Raw genomic sequence first — 15,655 nt, 5'->3', positions numbered from 1 at the left:
GATAGCCGCCATTTCGTGAATCTCTAGCATAAAGTTGTAATCGCTACGCGCGATTTCGTGATTTTATCCGTAAAAAGTGACTTGCAGGTAAAAGCGAATGTCCGGTAGGAGGGGGGGGGGAGGTATCGGGAGTGCAATTGCAACGCGGCGGTACGCCGGATACCCGTAAGTGGTTCGCGTATGTGTACTCTTTTGTATTCGTAATGATATATTCGAATATTCGTCCAATTGCGCAACCGTAGAGTACAGTCTCAGTTATTTATTTTACGTCACGTTGCCTTTACATGAAATGACAACGAAAAACAATATATATCTCTTGTTTCGATTTTGTTTCCGTTTTTTTTTAAAAAAAGAGCGAAGTTTATTTCTAGCGTAAAACTGTACCTAGATTGTTCTGCAGTTTTTTTTTTTATGATTTTACCCGTAAAAAGTGATTTGAAAGTGAAAACTAACGTCGGTAGTGTCGGCGATGTCCATTGCAATTGCAACGCCAGATTAAGAAGTCATTTGTTTTTTAGTACTAATTAACGATGTCCGGGAAAGCGGGATGTATAAAGCATTCTCTAAGTTATGTGTTATTTATTTTGCGTCGCATTTATATTAAATGACAATGTATCAATATATATATAATATAGAAATGTGTAGTTATATTATTAATATATAGTGTAATCCCCTGCTCCAATCTTGTTTCCGTCCGAAAAGCGAAGTTTATATGATAAAGCTTTCCGAATGCTATAATAAGATAAAATTGGCGACGCCAATTACATGTATTTTATTTACAATTCATGTCTGATTGCAAGCATACGATTTGTTATTATTATTTAAGCAATAGCTGTTATTTCGCGTTGTGAATTAATCGAGACATATACCGTAAGTGTGTTTTCGTTAATGTTATTAAAAAAGTAAATCGCGAGTAAAAACAGATGTTACAGAAACTGTGACATCACGAATCCGTAATATCACTTGCAATATAAATCGCATCTGTTTAAATATTCAATAACATTTGAATCTTTTTCGATGATTTGCGGTTTTCACTCGTAGCACGCGAATCCCAAATGAATCTATAAGAGGATCGTTAAAAATTTATTCACACATTTATTGTTTTCTTGATACGAAAATTCTTGGAAGAATTGATATCGAAAAATGTTTGTAGCCAGTGTAATGTCACAGATTCAATATTTATTAGCTTTTCAGCTGTGGCAGATAGAAAAATTATTCTTGAATTCTCGAGGAATAAAATCGAGATGCACTGTAATGTCCACAGTGATAACGTTTAAATATACCTCGTTTAAATAATTCGCAGCCGAACGTGCTGCCTTTTTATTTCTATACTAGCGTAAAATAATGATATATGATATAAATTTTAAATTAGAAGTTCTGATTAGTTTAAGTTTTTTTTAAGTCGTATTAAAATAGTAGTCGCTTTTGGCACAACTGTCGTACATCTTGGAGCGTACATATATAAATAACAGCTCTAAAAACTTGATATAACGTAAAGCAATACTTGTTAATCACCTGGTCAATCAGTAAATAGATCAAGCTACGGCTCTTCTCGTAGAATAAATGAATCATCACTTTTACACACAATCACACACAGTCACTCTAAGCGACACATCTTCGCGATCATCGTGATACACGGTGTGAGAGTCAAAACGAGACTGATGTGCGTACGGCCGACCGGTGCGTCGAAGCCATGTTTACGCCGCGCCGCCGCCGACCTTCGGCATCGCGCAAACGGCGTGCCGTGAAACGGTCAACGGATAACCCGAAAATACTCATTCAAATAATACAAAGCAAACCGCGTGATGTACGCTATCTCTCGCGCGAACTATCTGCTTGAGATACAGCTGCTTGATATATACTGCATGTAAAAGCGCCGAGCGGAATGAACGAAGGAAATTTCGGCGCGCCGTAAATCGAGGCATACATAGATTGAAGATGTTTAGAAATAAGAAAATTTAATTATGTAATGTATTGTTGCTTTATAATCAGTCAGGCTAGTCGCAGATTTTTTTTATGAATTTAAAAATATGGAAAGTTGTGCTTAAATATTTCGCGATCATGTAATGTCATCGTGCTCCGTAACCAATTGCATTTTTCACGATGTCGCGGCTATTTTTTAGAAAGTCATTATATATAGATTCCGAAATAAATATTAAAATTTTAAAAGATAAAAGGGAGCAAGATTATTGCCACACGCAGTGCTTCGTAAGTAATCGCGTATTTCTCGATGAATCATGTATTTCTCATAATATTACGGTTTTCAAATATTGAGAGATATTAAAAGGAAAAAATTTCGGAATCTGACTTGGAAATAAACGTAAAGATGTAAGATATTAGAGAACGGACTTCAATGTATAATATCGCGCGCCGTGATTTTTAATTAGGCGTATTTATGAATATTGTCGAGAGAGCCGGCCGGCGCGACCTAACGCTCGCTTGAAAGTCACCGCGCACCGCGTCGTAATACAATAAGCGGTTGAGCGCGGCGTCAGTCTCGTGTATTCCCTCACACCGAATGGCGGTGGACACTGTACGCACGATGATCGCGAAATCGATTGGTATGCGCGATTGTAATTAAGCGTATCCCTCTCTCCCGATACTCATATCACCCCCATCGTTGTTGCTATATATACATACCCTCGATGACGGAATTTCCTTTCGTCCATTTCACGTTATTCAATCTACATGCGTAATGAAATCGTACGATTGGTCATCATCGTGTGTTAATTATAGGGTCCGGTCGGCGAATACCTGCATTGGCAGAGATCGAGGCTGTGCGAAGGTGCGAATCGCGGGAACGAATATGGAGAGCGTACACGCAAAACGGGAGTGTCGAAAGTGGCGAATGAATTGCAGAGAATCGGCAGTGCTCGAGGTAATATGAATTCGCGTGCAGCGAATGTCGGGAGTGTCGAAAATCTGCGGGAACATTTTCGATCGTTCGTTATTAATAATTTCGCCCGTGTTCGTAATTATAGCCGCGTTTCCCTGGACGCGCGTCTTCGGAGCGATTCTCTCTACCGGATGTTAACTTGGACGCGGCGCCAGCGAGATTGGACAACGAACACGGCTGGTGAGTACACTCGTCAATATTAAAATTCCGTTCTTTGAATAATTGTTAAAATTATTTGTAATTGGCACGTACTATAATTGGCACGCATGTATAAATGAGCCCGTTATAATTAGTTTCTTGGTCGTAATCATTTCGAAATTAAATAAATTATTTAGAAAAATCATTTGAAAATATCTTGGATTTTTATATTCGAGCGCAGCAATTAGTTTAATTAATTTTTGAAAATGAAATTGTAATCTGATATCATGCAAAATATATTTATTAAATTGCAATTCAATAATTGTTTTGTATAAAAATTGTTTCGTATGCAGTATGCGGTGCCGATGCCCATTAACTTGATAAATAAAACACCACGTAATAAATACTACTGTATATTTCAACTTATTGTTAGTGTGAATGAATTTATCTACTATATATGAATAATAATGTGCGAAGTTATACAATATATTTTTTCTCGAAAATTTGAATAAGTGCACGGAAAGAACGATTTTGTTGAAAGATCTAAAAATTTTGCTAAACACAGATCTGAAAATAATTTTTTGTTAACTCATCAAAATAATTTGTTGTAATGTTAAAACTGATAAGCATTGCTATAAAACGTTTTGATATTCTAGCAATCACTTTGACTTTCGCACAAAATTATTTTGATTATTGAACAAAAATGATTTTCAGATCTGGATTCAGCAAAATTGTTCTTTCCGTGTGATAAATGCGAAAAACTAAGAAGTTTAACTCAAATTAACAAGTAATCCAACATATTCTTTTAATTACTTTAATAATTTAGAATGCGAGATACATACAGTATTAAAATATAATAGCATTTAGTACTTTAGAAAAAACGTGGAGAATATAAACGAAACATGAAAAATTAATTACATTTTTATACTTGAAATCACAAAAAAGTATTAATTGGAAAAATTTTATTAACAATCCAAAATTTCTGATAATTGAGAGCAAAATCCATATTTCCATTCATAATTAATTGGGATAAAGTGTCTTTTATTATAAAAATAACATTGAATTGTTACATAGATAATAATATTTTATTGTAGTTATAAAGTTTTATTTTTAAATACAGTTTTCCTCGAAGAAAAAAAGTGCAACAAAGGGAGTTGAGAGCAGGAGGAGGAGGAGGCTCGGGGAAGCATCAGGCGACGGCGGAGCAACCCAGGGGTGAGTGATATTTTATTTTATTTATCATTTGTTATTCTCTTGCGTGGAATTAATCACTTATTCCCGTGACGGCCGTATGTCGTATTGCAATATCGCATCATTGTGCGATATAATGCATAGAAAATATTTTTGGCGTTTTATTTTTTATAGAATTTTAAATTGCTTGATTTGATTTTGATAAGAATCAGATATTTGAATCTCTTATTTACGAAGTTTTCAATTCTACGATTAAAAATAATTTTCTCTCGAAAGTTACAAATCACTTTAATAAATATTTCTTTATTCAAAAGTATAAAAAATTCGATACACGCAGCAACTATTTTGTTGAAATTTTAATTACTTGGAACACTTGCCTGATAATTTGGAAATATTTGCATTTTGCAGATCAACGCAGATGCGATGCAGTTACCACTCCGCTGTTGCACACTGGAACTGTGAGTTATTATCTTTTATTTTAAATTAAGGTAATGGATATATAAAAATTTAATGCGATATAAAGTGCATCTAGATTTATACATTTATCAAGTTAACAATAATATAAAAATATGGTATCTTTTAGATCCAATATTTCAAAATGCATGGGTTTAAACAGATTAAGATCAATATTGAATCTTGCATACAATTGTTTATCGATTTAATGTGGATACGAGGAATGCATTTGTACAGAACTCAATATAAAATTGAGCTAATTATGTTACATTATCGTAATATAAAAATTTTAAATATTTATTAATTAATATTTGATAAAGACGCTAATTCATTTTCTCTTTCCTTTCTCAAATATTTTTTCAATCGAATTTGAGAGGTCTGTATTTGATTTCTCTTTATCTCATTCGAATATATGTTAATAGAAAAAGGCAATCTAGAGATACTTTCAATATACATGTATCACAAATGTAAAAAAAGGCGAACAGAAAATTTTATTGCCATAGCATATTTCTATTAATTTATTAGAACACGCAAATGATTATTGATTATATTTATTCATGTGTTACACTAATTTTAATTTAATCTTTTACAACCCATTCATATTGATAATTTGATTTTATGTCACATGAAAGTACAATGGCATGAGATAAACATTTTATTCTGAAACGAAAGAACTTTCGTACAGCTTTTCTCAGAGTTTATGTGAAGTTTCATGTCAGTAATATTGAAAAATACTCACTAATGTGATGAATGTGATAATACATTTAATATATGGCATAAAATTCCTAATATTTACAAAAATAATTCTGATAATGTTTTGACAAATTATTTCGTAGAGATATATGTAAGGGACGTGAAAAATTCACATTCATATTCATTCACAAATATACATAAAATTTATTATTTGGAAAAAGTCCATTATTCGTTTCGGATCTGTTGTCACATCTCTCGCTGAACGTCATTGACCGTGGTATATTGAATATTGAACTTTCCAAATGAGTAACCGACTGAAGTTTCTTTCGGCTTATGATACCGCCGGTTAATTTATAATTCAACACTTTTGTCACGTCATTTTTACCGTCCATTACTTTTCATGTCAAAATGCCATTTAAATCGGCCGCGAATTAATGCTGGCTGAAAATAATGCACTTGATTCTATTTTTAGCCGAAATTCATCTTGTAGCATAAAAACGTATGACTGATTACAACATGTCCGATTTGGATTTAAAATCATTTCAAATTTATTTAAAAATATTTAATTGATACAGTACATATAATATAGAATAAATTATGTGAAATGTTTTATTATGATTTGCTTGTATATTGCGATATTCAATAGATCTATTTATATTTAATACAATTCATATACAGTTGAAATTATAAACGCTTATTTTTAGATATAATTTCATAATGTTGAAATATATATATAGAAAATATATAGGCATAAGTAAAAATATATAAAGAAATATATATATATATATATGTATATATAAAGCACATAGAGAAACATGACAAAAGTGATGGATTCTCAAACAAACTTTTCTGCATTCATAATAATAATAATAATTTTTGACATTATCTTTGAATAACAATTTCAAATAACTGCAGATTTCATTAAAATTAATTATAAGAAATTAATTACACGCGATTATTGAGTGGGAGTTTATTCTCGCATTAAATTGCCGTGAATTTATCAGTGCAATTTAGAGAAATCTGCCGTTGAACAGCGATATTTATGAAAGCGATCACGGCTCGCTTCTCGGCGTGGCGAAAAAAAAAATTTCATCGCGAAAGTCCAATTTGAGAATCGCCCCACGGGCGGAGTGGGCAAAAAATGATCCATGCGGATTCTGAAAGTTCAATTTTCCGGCGCGGCAAGAGAGCTTGTAACGGCAAATATGCGCGTCGACCTTTTTGTTTCGATCCCGTGGGTCTTCGATTCCCGCGACGTTGAATATTCATGCGATTTTATTAACCACGTTTCAAACATCGTTTTCAACGGAAACACTCTTTATCTTCTTAGATAATTCTTTATCTCTGGCTTCCGTTCGCCGAACTCTCTCACCGTCATGTGAAGCGCAACGGCGCGACGCGACGCGTCGGCGGCAAGAATTCTCTTTCGCGAAATTAAATTTTACCCGATCGTATTGTCCCCTAGATTACGCGGCGTTTTGTTGCCTCGCTAGACGTCGTTAACGATTACGAGCGAAGAAAATATCGTGATCTTCTTCCGCCGCGCTGAGATCCACATTGACAAATTTTTATGAGATTACGACGCACGTATCCATCTATATAATCTGCTATAACTTATACAAATGCGATTCAATTAACTGCAAACTTGAAACTAAATTTACATTGCTACTGCAAACATTAAGCTGCAAATTCAATTATTAATATCGTATTAACATATTATATTATCATTTATAGTCGTATTAATCCTTTCGACTATATTATGTTGTACGGCACATTAAGCTTAATAATGACTTAGATTATGTTCCAAAATTATTAGAAAAAAACATATCGAATGTTATTTTTATAATCCATCTTTTGTTTCACATCCATATACAAGTGATGTAATATTTTCTACTATTTTATTTCATCCAAATTAATATTGCTTTCATTTAATCGGTTATACCATACATATTTGTTTCTATTTGTCATAAAATCTGTATAAAAATATATATCTTAACTTCTATTACATATTATATATAATTAAAAATAAAAAACGAATATAGAAATATCGAAATTGTTCAATGCCGAGAAAATTAAATCTATTGAAATCACTTAACAAAATTCAAAAGTATCATTTTTGCCGTTTTATATTTTCTGTATTGTATTTACAATTTTTATCGAAATAAAAATTTAAATAAAATTTTTCTTCTGAAAAAATAACCGCGAAAGGATTAATAATACTCAATAATATAATAATATTATGAGGGTGATACGATAATGAACGACGTGACATCTAATTATGGCGCAATATCGGCGGCATATTTTCAACAGGGAGTTAACTTTCCGTTTCGAAAAAATCCGTTCTCCGGAGAGACTCGTAACGTTTCGTCAGTAGTACTTCAACCGCTACTCTCCTCCCGGATCGGGCCGGGGCGTTCACGAGAAAATTTTTCCCACGGCGCGCGGAAAACTTTCGCCGAGTTATTCACGCGCGCATATTAGTGCACATTCATCCTTCGAAATAGCGCTAACCTCCGACCTGAGAACAATTTATCGGAGAGCGAAGCCCCCGGCCGCTCTGCCTTCGCGCGAGAGCTGCGGGTTACTTATTTGCACGTTTCCGCAGTTTACATAGCTTCGGAGAGCCCCTTGGCCGACCTTTCTCTCCGATCTCTCGTTCCATTCGTTCGTTCATTCGTCCATATACGTGTACCGCGAGGGGGCGAAGCTCCACGGAGCGAATGAATTGGCAATACGAGAATCGGCCCCGGCCGATTCTTGTTAGGTTTCAATGCATCGGTGCATCGGTAATTGCCCGTCTATTTGTTGCGCCAAAATGGTACGATGTTATTGATGCAGCGAATCTCTCAGGCGCTGCGCAATTGTACATACATCGCCCGTGTACGTGATACACTGTTATGTACGCCAGATTAAATTAGGAGTACGGTCGATATAGGAAAAACACAGGAAGAAAATATATGAATATTCGACGGGAGCATCCCGAAACATGCGTCGGGACAACGAGCTAGAGCACTTACCCCCGGCAACGATTTAAAAACTACGAAGTGCGAATTTTTCGTGTTGATTTTGAAGTTGCGTGTATTAACGTGGACGTCTGCCGCGCGGAATGCGATGATAAAAAACCATTTGTAGCTGACCCGGTATCGGTGCAAGTATCCGTGTTTCGCGGTGCCCAAAAACCCCGCGGATTGTCCATTTTATTTTGCGCGCGCTGCGTGCGAGAGAATAAATTGTTTTGCTCGAGGATATGCTTGTTGCTACGGAAGGAGAAAAAAAAAACGGAGCGCGCGGCCAACAAATAACGATTCGACATTTTATGTTTTACCCGCTCATTAACGAATGCGGCATCAACAAACCCGGAATTTGCGAGAGGTTTGAGAAACAACGGGGGGAAAAAAAATTTGCGCGCCTTTACGCGAGCTGAATGCCGCGTAAAATAATTGACGCAATTAAATATCGATATTGATATTGGAAGTGCAAGCTGAACGAATCAATAACCGGATTCGTTGCACTGCCAATCAACGCACGAACGTACTATGACTTCCTCGTTAACGATAAGGGATGAACCGTATCCCGCTAATGAGCAAATAAATTTAACCTCTTGTACGTTTAAATTTTCGTTACCCGATGCATTTTTAAAATATAGCTTAATGCACGTGAACATTTGCAATTGCCGATCATTCGCTTTGAATTTGATCTTTTCACGAAAATTGCAGCTTTTGGAAAAGTGTAGAAATTCAGAGTTTTCATCTCTTTTAAAATTTACGGAATTTTTATAAAATATCACTTATCAAAATGATTAAGTTGAAACAATCTCTTTTTTTTATGTATACATACATATTCACGCGTGCAGATTTGGATATCAAAATTGTAATGAAATTGAGAGTATCGTCATTTGATCGAGTTTGGTATCCGTAATAACTTTCATATATTACTTAAAATGTTGTGTTTATTCTACGGATATTATGCGCAAAGAATACATAATTTAACATGGCAATGTGGTGAAAAACTGCTTTGCGGTTAGACAGCATGCGCTGTGGCAGAAGGGGATGAATCGGTTTCACGTTTATGAGGGGAACCTAATCCGGACTTCGGTACACGGGCGACGATCGTCTTAGGACGTGCTTCCGGTCGGGAGCAGATCTGGGGATCCCAGCATCCTCTCGAAACGCCCGCGTCATGGGGATTTTAGGAGATCGCTACACGGACCGATGCGGTTAATTTTATAAATAATTTATAGGCGCCCAATGTGCGCGCGTATGTACACGGCCCCCCCTCCCCCCATTATGTGGGCATTAATAAACCGTTGCTCTTCCGGACATATTATTAACGTCGGGCTTTTTAATACAACGCGTAAATAAATAACGATGTAAACGTGTCATTAACCGAATGTTGTCTTTTCAATATTCATGTAGTTGGCTAAATACGATTAACATATCCAATTAGATGATACAAATCGTATACTCGGTATCAATTATTAATGGAGGTGCCTCGATTCTGTTCGTGATAATTTGTGTAATCAATTATTCATAAGTTGAATAATTATCTCGCCGGATAGATTAAGAAAACCAATACGCAGAAGAGACAACAGAACAATTGAAAGTACGTAAATAATTGAACGTTGAAAAAAGAAGGACGTAGCATTTGTAATAGAGAAATTATTATCGACGTTTGAAGTCCACTTTTGATAATCTATAATTTTTGACAAGGCGTTATTAATAATTTTATATCCTGTAAAAACATTCAAAGAATCATGATGCACATACATTTAAAATATATATCAGAACACATATACATATATTACAAAATATATCATGTGAAACTAAATAGAGTTTTATTTCGAATTTTACCGCAAAATGTAGTTCATTTGAAACGAATTTTAAAGATAGATTATGTAATCTAACAATAATGGAAGTTTATTATCGATGCATTGATATCGAGTATAATAATGGACATATGGTGAACACGTTTTATAAATTATTTATGAAAATGGCTACATGAAGTGGTTTATTCGAGACTTCTCTCGCGTTATTCAATGAAGTCTTTTAGGATTTGCTTTATAAGCTTTTTTCGCGGCTCATAATATATTCCAAGCGCATATTATTCTTTGCCCTTTGGGCAAACCGCCGCACTGGGATCTATCATTTTTGCGTATCAGGAGAAACCGCGAGACATCAAAATGATATACAACTCCAGTTCCTCTCCTTTAAAATGAACACAGCATTAATACGTATCTCGTCGCAAAAAACGACCCGTAATTACCCGAAATAAATAAACACTCGTTACGTATTTATGAATCAAAATTCCTTTAGAAAAGATTTCTTCAAAAATATATATATATAAGCTGTAAATTTTCTTTTCAATATACGTTCGCCCTTAAAAACGATTTTTCAGGACTTGAAGAAAATCGTTTATAGAAATTCAGTAATACGACACGATAATTAAATGCAATAAATTTCCTATATTTTACGATTAATTATGTCACGTAATTATATTAATTTAATGTATTTTCGCCTTCATGTCTACGCGTTATAGTTCCCTCCCTTTCATTCCAGACGAAGTACTTGCGTTTCTCGGCTTGTATTTCGCCACTACCGAGATAAAAGTAATGACATTACCATTTGTCTGCATCACTTTACCGCTCTTTCCTTGTCTGTCGCGCAAGCCATCCTTGTAATCGATAGCGCAAGGACATTCGTCCGTCCGTCCAGGCCGTCCGCCCGGCCATCCATTCATCCGTCCATCTATCCATCTATCCATCTATCCATCCCCATCTATCCGCCACCCGTCTACCCGCGAACTTAACGCAGCGTTCAGCGCGATGCAAGAAGCGGCCATTATCGTTCTCTCCTTTTTGCGTTCCCGCGTTGTTCCACTTTTTTCGATACTTTCAATTTATAGAAACGAGATTCCGCCACTTATCCTGTATGGAACAGTCCCCGCTCTCCTCTGTCGGCACCAAGCGAGTTTTATTATAAACTCTCGCACGTACCTCTCTCGCGATCGGATTAATGAACACGATGGGTTTAACGAAGCGCGTCTCTTTCATCGATGGCGTTCGTTAATAATCTTTGATGCGAGATGTTCCGCGAACGCAGTGGAGCGTTTGATGGAAGAGAATATCGTTCGGCGAGAGAGAGAGAGAGAGAGAGGGATGGGGAGAAAAGAAAGACAAAGACAACGACTAAAGTAATTACCCTTCTTGAATTAGAAGTTAGAACAACGGCAGGCGTTACGTCGACGCGATACGTTTCAGAATAAAGAAATTGAAAGAAAAACCGTATCTTTAATAATACATACAATACTACATCGAACGCGAGGAATATTATTACACACAATACGAAATATCCTACCACGCGATATTTAATTATAAATTTCGATAATATTGGATTCAACTGTTTGCTAGGCTATTCCATTACCATCGACCGTTCTTATCTCGATTTCTGTAAAAACTCAGCAAAGAATTCGTTGACTTCAATTCCGCTTCTTGAGCAGTGTAAATTTGCATTTGAATTAGCGACGCACTAGGTGTGTGTGTGTGTGTCTTTATGTTAATGAGTTCATTGAAAAAGAGTTCGGAGCGTATCGTAGAGTCACTAATGGAACGTTGACCGACCAAAAAGGTCCGGGCGATTGGGAATCACGGCGAGACGTAGAAAATGTCGAGCGAGATACGGGCAGATTTAAAGGTCTGTTTTCATTGCTATTCCGAATCGTGTGTGTGAGCTTCCGCACGACTTCCGCGCGGCGGGTTTCCGCTGTCCTGTATAGAAGCAGGCACCGGTTTGATTGGTAAATCTACGGCTGCCCAATGATGCGTTTATTTGTCGAAGAATTAGGACAGCGTCCGCGCGCGAAACAGAGCGATGAAGATGGAGAGAGGAGGGGTAGGGGTGGGGAAGGGAGAGGATGATACAGGTGTAGGATGTCGCGAGGTGGATGAATGAAAACGGGACGGGACCGAAGGGAGGTCGAAAAGGGTCGGGACGGTCCGACCGTCTCTTTCTCTCTCTCTCTCTCTCTCTCTCTTTCGAGGGCCGCGTCGTACAGCACTCCACCGCAATCAGTAAACCTGTAAAACATTGGATTAGGTGGCCCTAGCGTGACCTCGCTCCGACTCCCGTGGACGAGCCGGAGTTCCAATTTCCAGCTATATAGGTATGTGGCTCGCGCGCTACGGAACGCGCGCGGCTATACGCGCACTTCGTTCTCCAGCTAGCTCGGCGTCGCGATACGTTATCCAATAGCGCTCGAATTATTCTCGTTTTATTCGCCGTGCCAGCAGCATGCGCGACCACGGCGCACATCCTGCGCTTCCCGTATCGTAACCGGTTAGCCAGGCCCGCTGCTATGTTCCGCGAGAGAACGATTTATTCCCCTACGTTTCTTCCTCCTCCTCCTCCCCTCCCCCCTTCCCCCGCGCCCCGCCGTCCCTCGTTTCCTTTCTCTCTCTTTCTAGCTCTCCCTCGCTTTTTGTCTCACCAGTTAACAAATTCTTCGCCTTTGTCGCGCGATAAATTTGATTTATTATTATCGTTATTGCGCTTGTTATTCCGCTCGGATGTAAAGTCTTGCCCGCGTAATTCCCGACCTCACGGGATACATGGCTCGTGCAGCACACCGCGCTTCAAGAGTCGACGCGTCATTATCAATTTATCACTGTCGCCCCCGTTTATTCTCATCGGTAGATAATCAGCCGCGGAATACCGGCGACCACCGCCGACCGGTGCGGGCCGGTGTCGTCGCTCACTGACTTCTCGCCACCCGGCTAAATCGAGGAGACAGCTCTTCCTCCCCCGATTTCAAATATCCGGAAAGCTACGTCGTTTAGAGTCGCCTTTTCAACCTGGGGATGTTTGCGCGCTTGTTACCGACGATAGCGGGTCTCCGCTACTTGCCAAATCCCCTCCTCCCCCTCCCTCCCTCCACCGCTGAACGGGTTTAGTAGCCACTCGACGATGTTTTCATCCGAAATTGTCATGTGGCACACACAGGTCCTTCTCCCCGAGAAGAACAAAAAAGGAAGGAAAAGAGTGAGGGATGGAGAGGGATATCAGGGAGAAAACACCGCGGCGCAAGAGGGACGGTCGCGCGCAGCTCGTTCGGGCTTGAGAGAAAGACGGAAAGCGTGTCGATGTGCCAGTAGTGGTGCTGGTGCTGGTGGTGGTGGTGATGGTGGTGGTGGTGGTGGTGATGGTGATGGTGGTGGCGGCGGAGGAGGGTAGGGTGACGGAGGAAGGGAGGGCTAGCCCCTGGTGCGCTCGCGCACCCGATCGTACACCCCCGACCAACCCTGTGTGCGCGCGCGAAGTCCGTCGCTGGAGAACCCGTGGTTGGAATGGCGTCCACGTTGGTGTGGGTATTCTTGCCGCTCGTACACACGCACGAGGACACGAGCGGATGGGGCACACGCACACGCTCGAAGCGTGTACACGTATTTACTCACACACGTACACGGACATACACACAGGCGCGTACTCCCGCACGTGTATACGGCTCGGTTGGTGAGTGAAAGAGTGGGGAGCCGGGATGTCGGAGGGTTGCTGAAGTTTCTCTAACGCTCGATGGCGTACCAGTGCGGATCGTGATTCTGCGGGACGCGCAGCGTCGCGGCGTCCTTCGTGTCCTCTCACCTTCTGCCGATCTCGCGCGTCCGTCCGTCCGTCAGCGTTCCGACCGAGCGGCGCGACACACACGGCCGGCTTATATATATATATATAGGGTCCAGTGCGACGAGAGAACTGCCGCCGCTGCAGAGAGAGATCGGAGTATCCACATAGGGGATATCATGTGGGGGAACAGTAAATTCGGGGAAAAATATGAGAGATACATGACGCCATGATAAGATGCTTCTTATCACTGTGACGATTACGGGACGTCAATGCCGCGCGTCTCCCTCGAGCGCGGAGAATTACGTCGATTGCCGTCGTCCGGAAGGAATACGATAGCCTCCCGTCCCGAGGATCGCACGCTTACATTTTTCATTTCTCAATGCTTTTATCGTTTTCTCCTCGCACCTCAACGTCCCGATGGCCGGACAATGGCTGAGAATAAACGTACGAATCGAAGATGAAGGGAATTTATGCTGAGAGTACGTTCATTGATGGTCGAGTCGAACCGGGCCGGTTCCCTCTTGATCTTGATCGATGTAGGTCGAGAGCGAAATGCACTTAAATAGTCCCATTGCTTAATCGACGTTTGTATTTCAATAGTTCTCCCCGTGCGTTTCCCCACCTCTTCTGCCTTTCATTAAGAAGTTCCCGCGGGGCGTAATTGTTTAGGTCCCATTTGGAGTAAAAGAGCGGAGTGTCGCTTAAAAGTTAGTCGGATTACCGTTCTTGTTGCGTATTGTGCATCGCCGCTCATTGCCTCGTACCTCTCGCGCGTAAGAACCGGAGGAGTTGCCGAGAGTAGTCCCTCTTATATATCGACTTGGTCGGTTATGACTTGAGGCTCGTCTACGACTCGAGCTTCGCGCGAATGAACCGAGCGCGACGACGGTTCATTCCTTTCTTCCTCCGACAGCGCAAAAAGCTCGCGCGCGCGGCCGATTAATTTATTTTATCAGACCGGATACGTGTATCCCGGTGGCGGAAGGAAAAATTCAGCGGAACGTAATTGGTTTTTTTCGCCGTCTTCCCGTGGGCACGGTAAATTAATAATTGTCTTTTTTTTCCTGCGAGCCGTGTTTATTAATCAGCCAACGATACTTGCCACCGCGGTATCAGTAATACCACGTATTATAACCTGCTTATGCAACAATCGTTAATCGCGGTCGGACGCAGCGCAACACTTCTGTGCATACCCGCGCGCGCCCGCACGTACATACACCGTCGCTCGCCGGAGTGGAAGTAAAAATAAATGCGCGAAATCCGCGCGCGAGTTCTGGATCGTGTCGAACGTTGAAAAATCGCGCAGCCGGCCTCGTGAGTGGCAGTTTCGACGGACCAGCGAGCAGAATTCGGTTATTGCGTTCTGAAAGAATAAAGAAATCGTTGCATTTTGTATAAGATCTCTCCCGCTTTTGAAGTACTTTTGTGATTTTTTTTAAATTCATAAATAATTACACTATAAAATATGATTGAATAAAAAGCGAGTCATATTGCATAGTTTTTTTTTTTCAAACTTAAAGTGCTAAGAGCAACTCGTAAGAAATATTTCCCCTCTCGCTGGGTCGTCTATTAAAATCCACGGAGTTCTGGTCTAACGAGCTCGGGCGGCAAAGGAATCTGTAACATTCTCGTTCTCGACGTCAACGGCGTGCACTCGTTCTCGATTCATCGT

The 15,655-nt window shown here is 39.6% G+C and overlaps 1 protein-coding gene across 6 annotated transcripts in view; it reads left to right on the top strand.

Moving 5' to 3' along the window:
- Positions 1–4,154: 4,154 nt before the first annotated feature.
- LOC105447892 (tyrosine-protein phosphatase 99A) overlaps positions 4,155–15,655 on the top strand; it is a 279,292-nt gene continuing 267,791 nt past the window's right edge. For 3 of the 6 annotated variants that reach the window (XM_011686166.1, XM_011686168.1, XM_011686162.1), the window contains exon 1: positions 13,952–14,519. Coding sequence is in view for 1 of the 6 variants with exons in the window: in XM_011686167.1 (XP_011684469.1) it covers positions 4,644–4,683 (40 nt within the window). In the remaining 5 variants the exon portion in view is untranslated. Of the gene's footprint in view, positions 4,250–4,633; positions 4,684–13,951; positions 14,520–15,655 lie in introns of those variants that run through there. The other 3 variants (XM_011686167.1, XM_011686165.1, XM_011686164.1) reach the window with 3 other exon arrangements.

Source organism: Wasmannia auropunctata, unplaced genomic scaffold (genome assembly GCF_000956235.1).
Source record: "Wasmannia auropunctata unplaced genomic scaffold, wasmannia.A_1.0 LD336090.1, whole genome shotgun sequence".
Taxonomy (NCBI): domain Eukaryota; kingdom Metazoa; phylum Arthropoda; class Insecta; order Hymenoptera; family Formicidae; genus Wasmannia; species Wasmannia auropunctata.
This window is presented reverse-complemented; position numbering and strand designations above follow the sequence as displayed.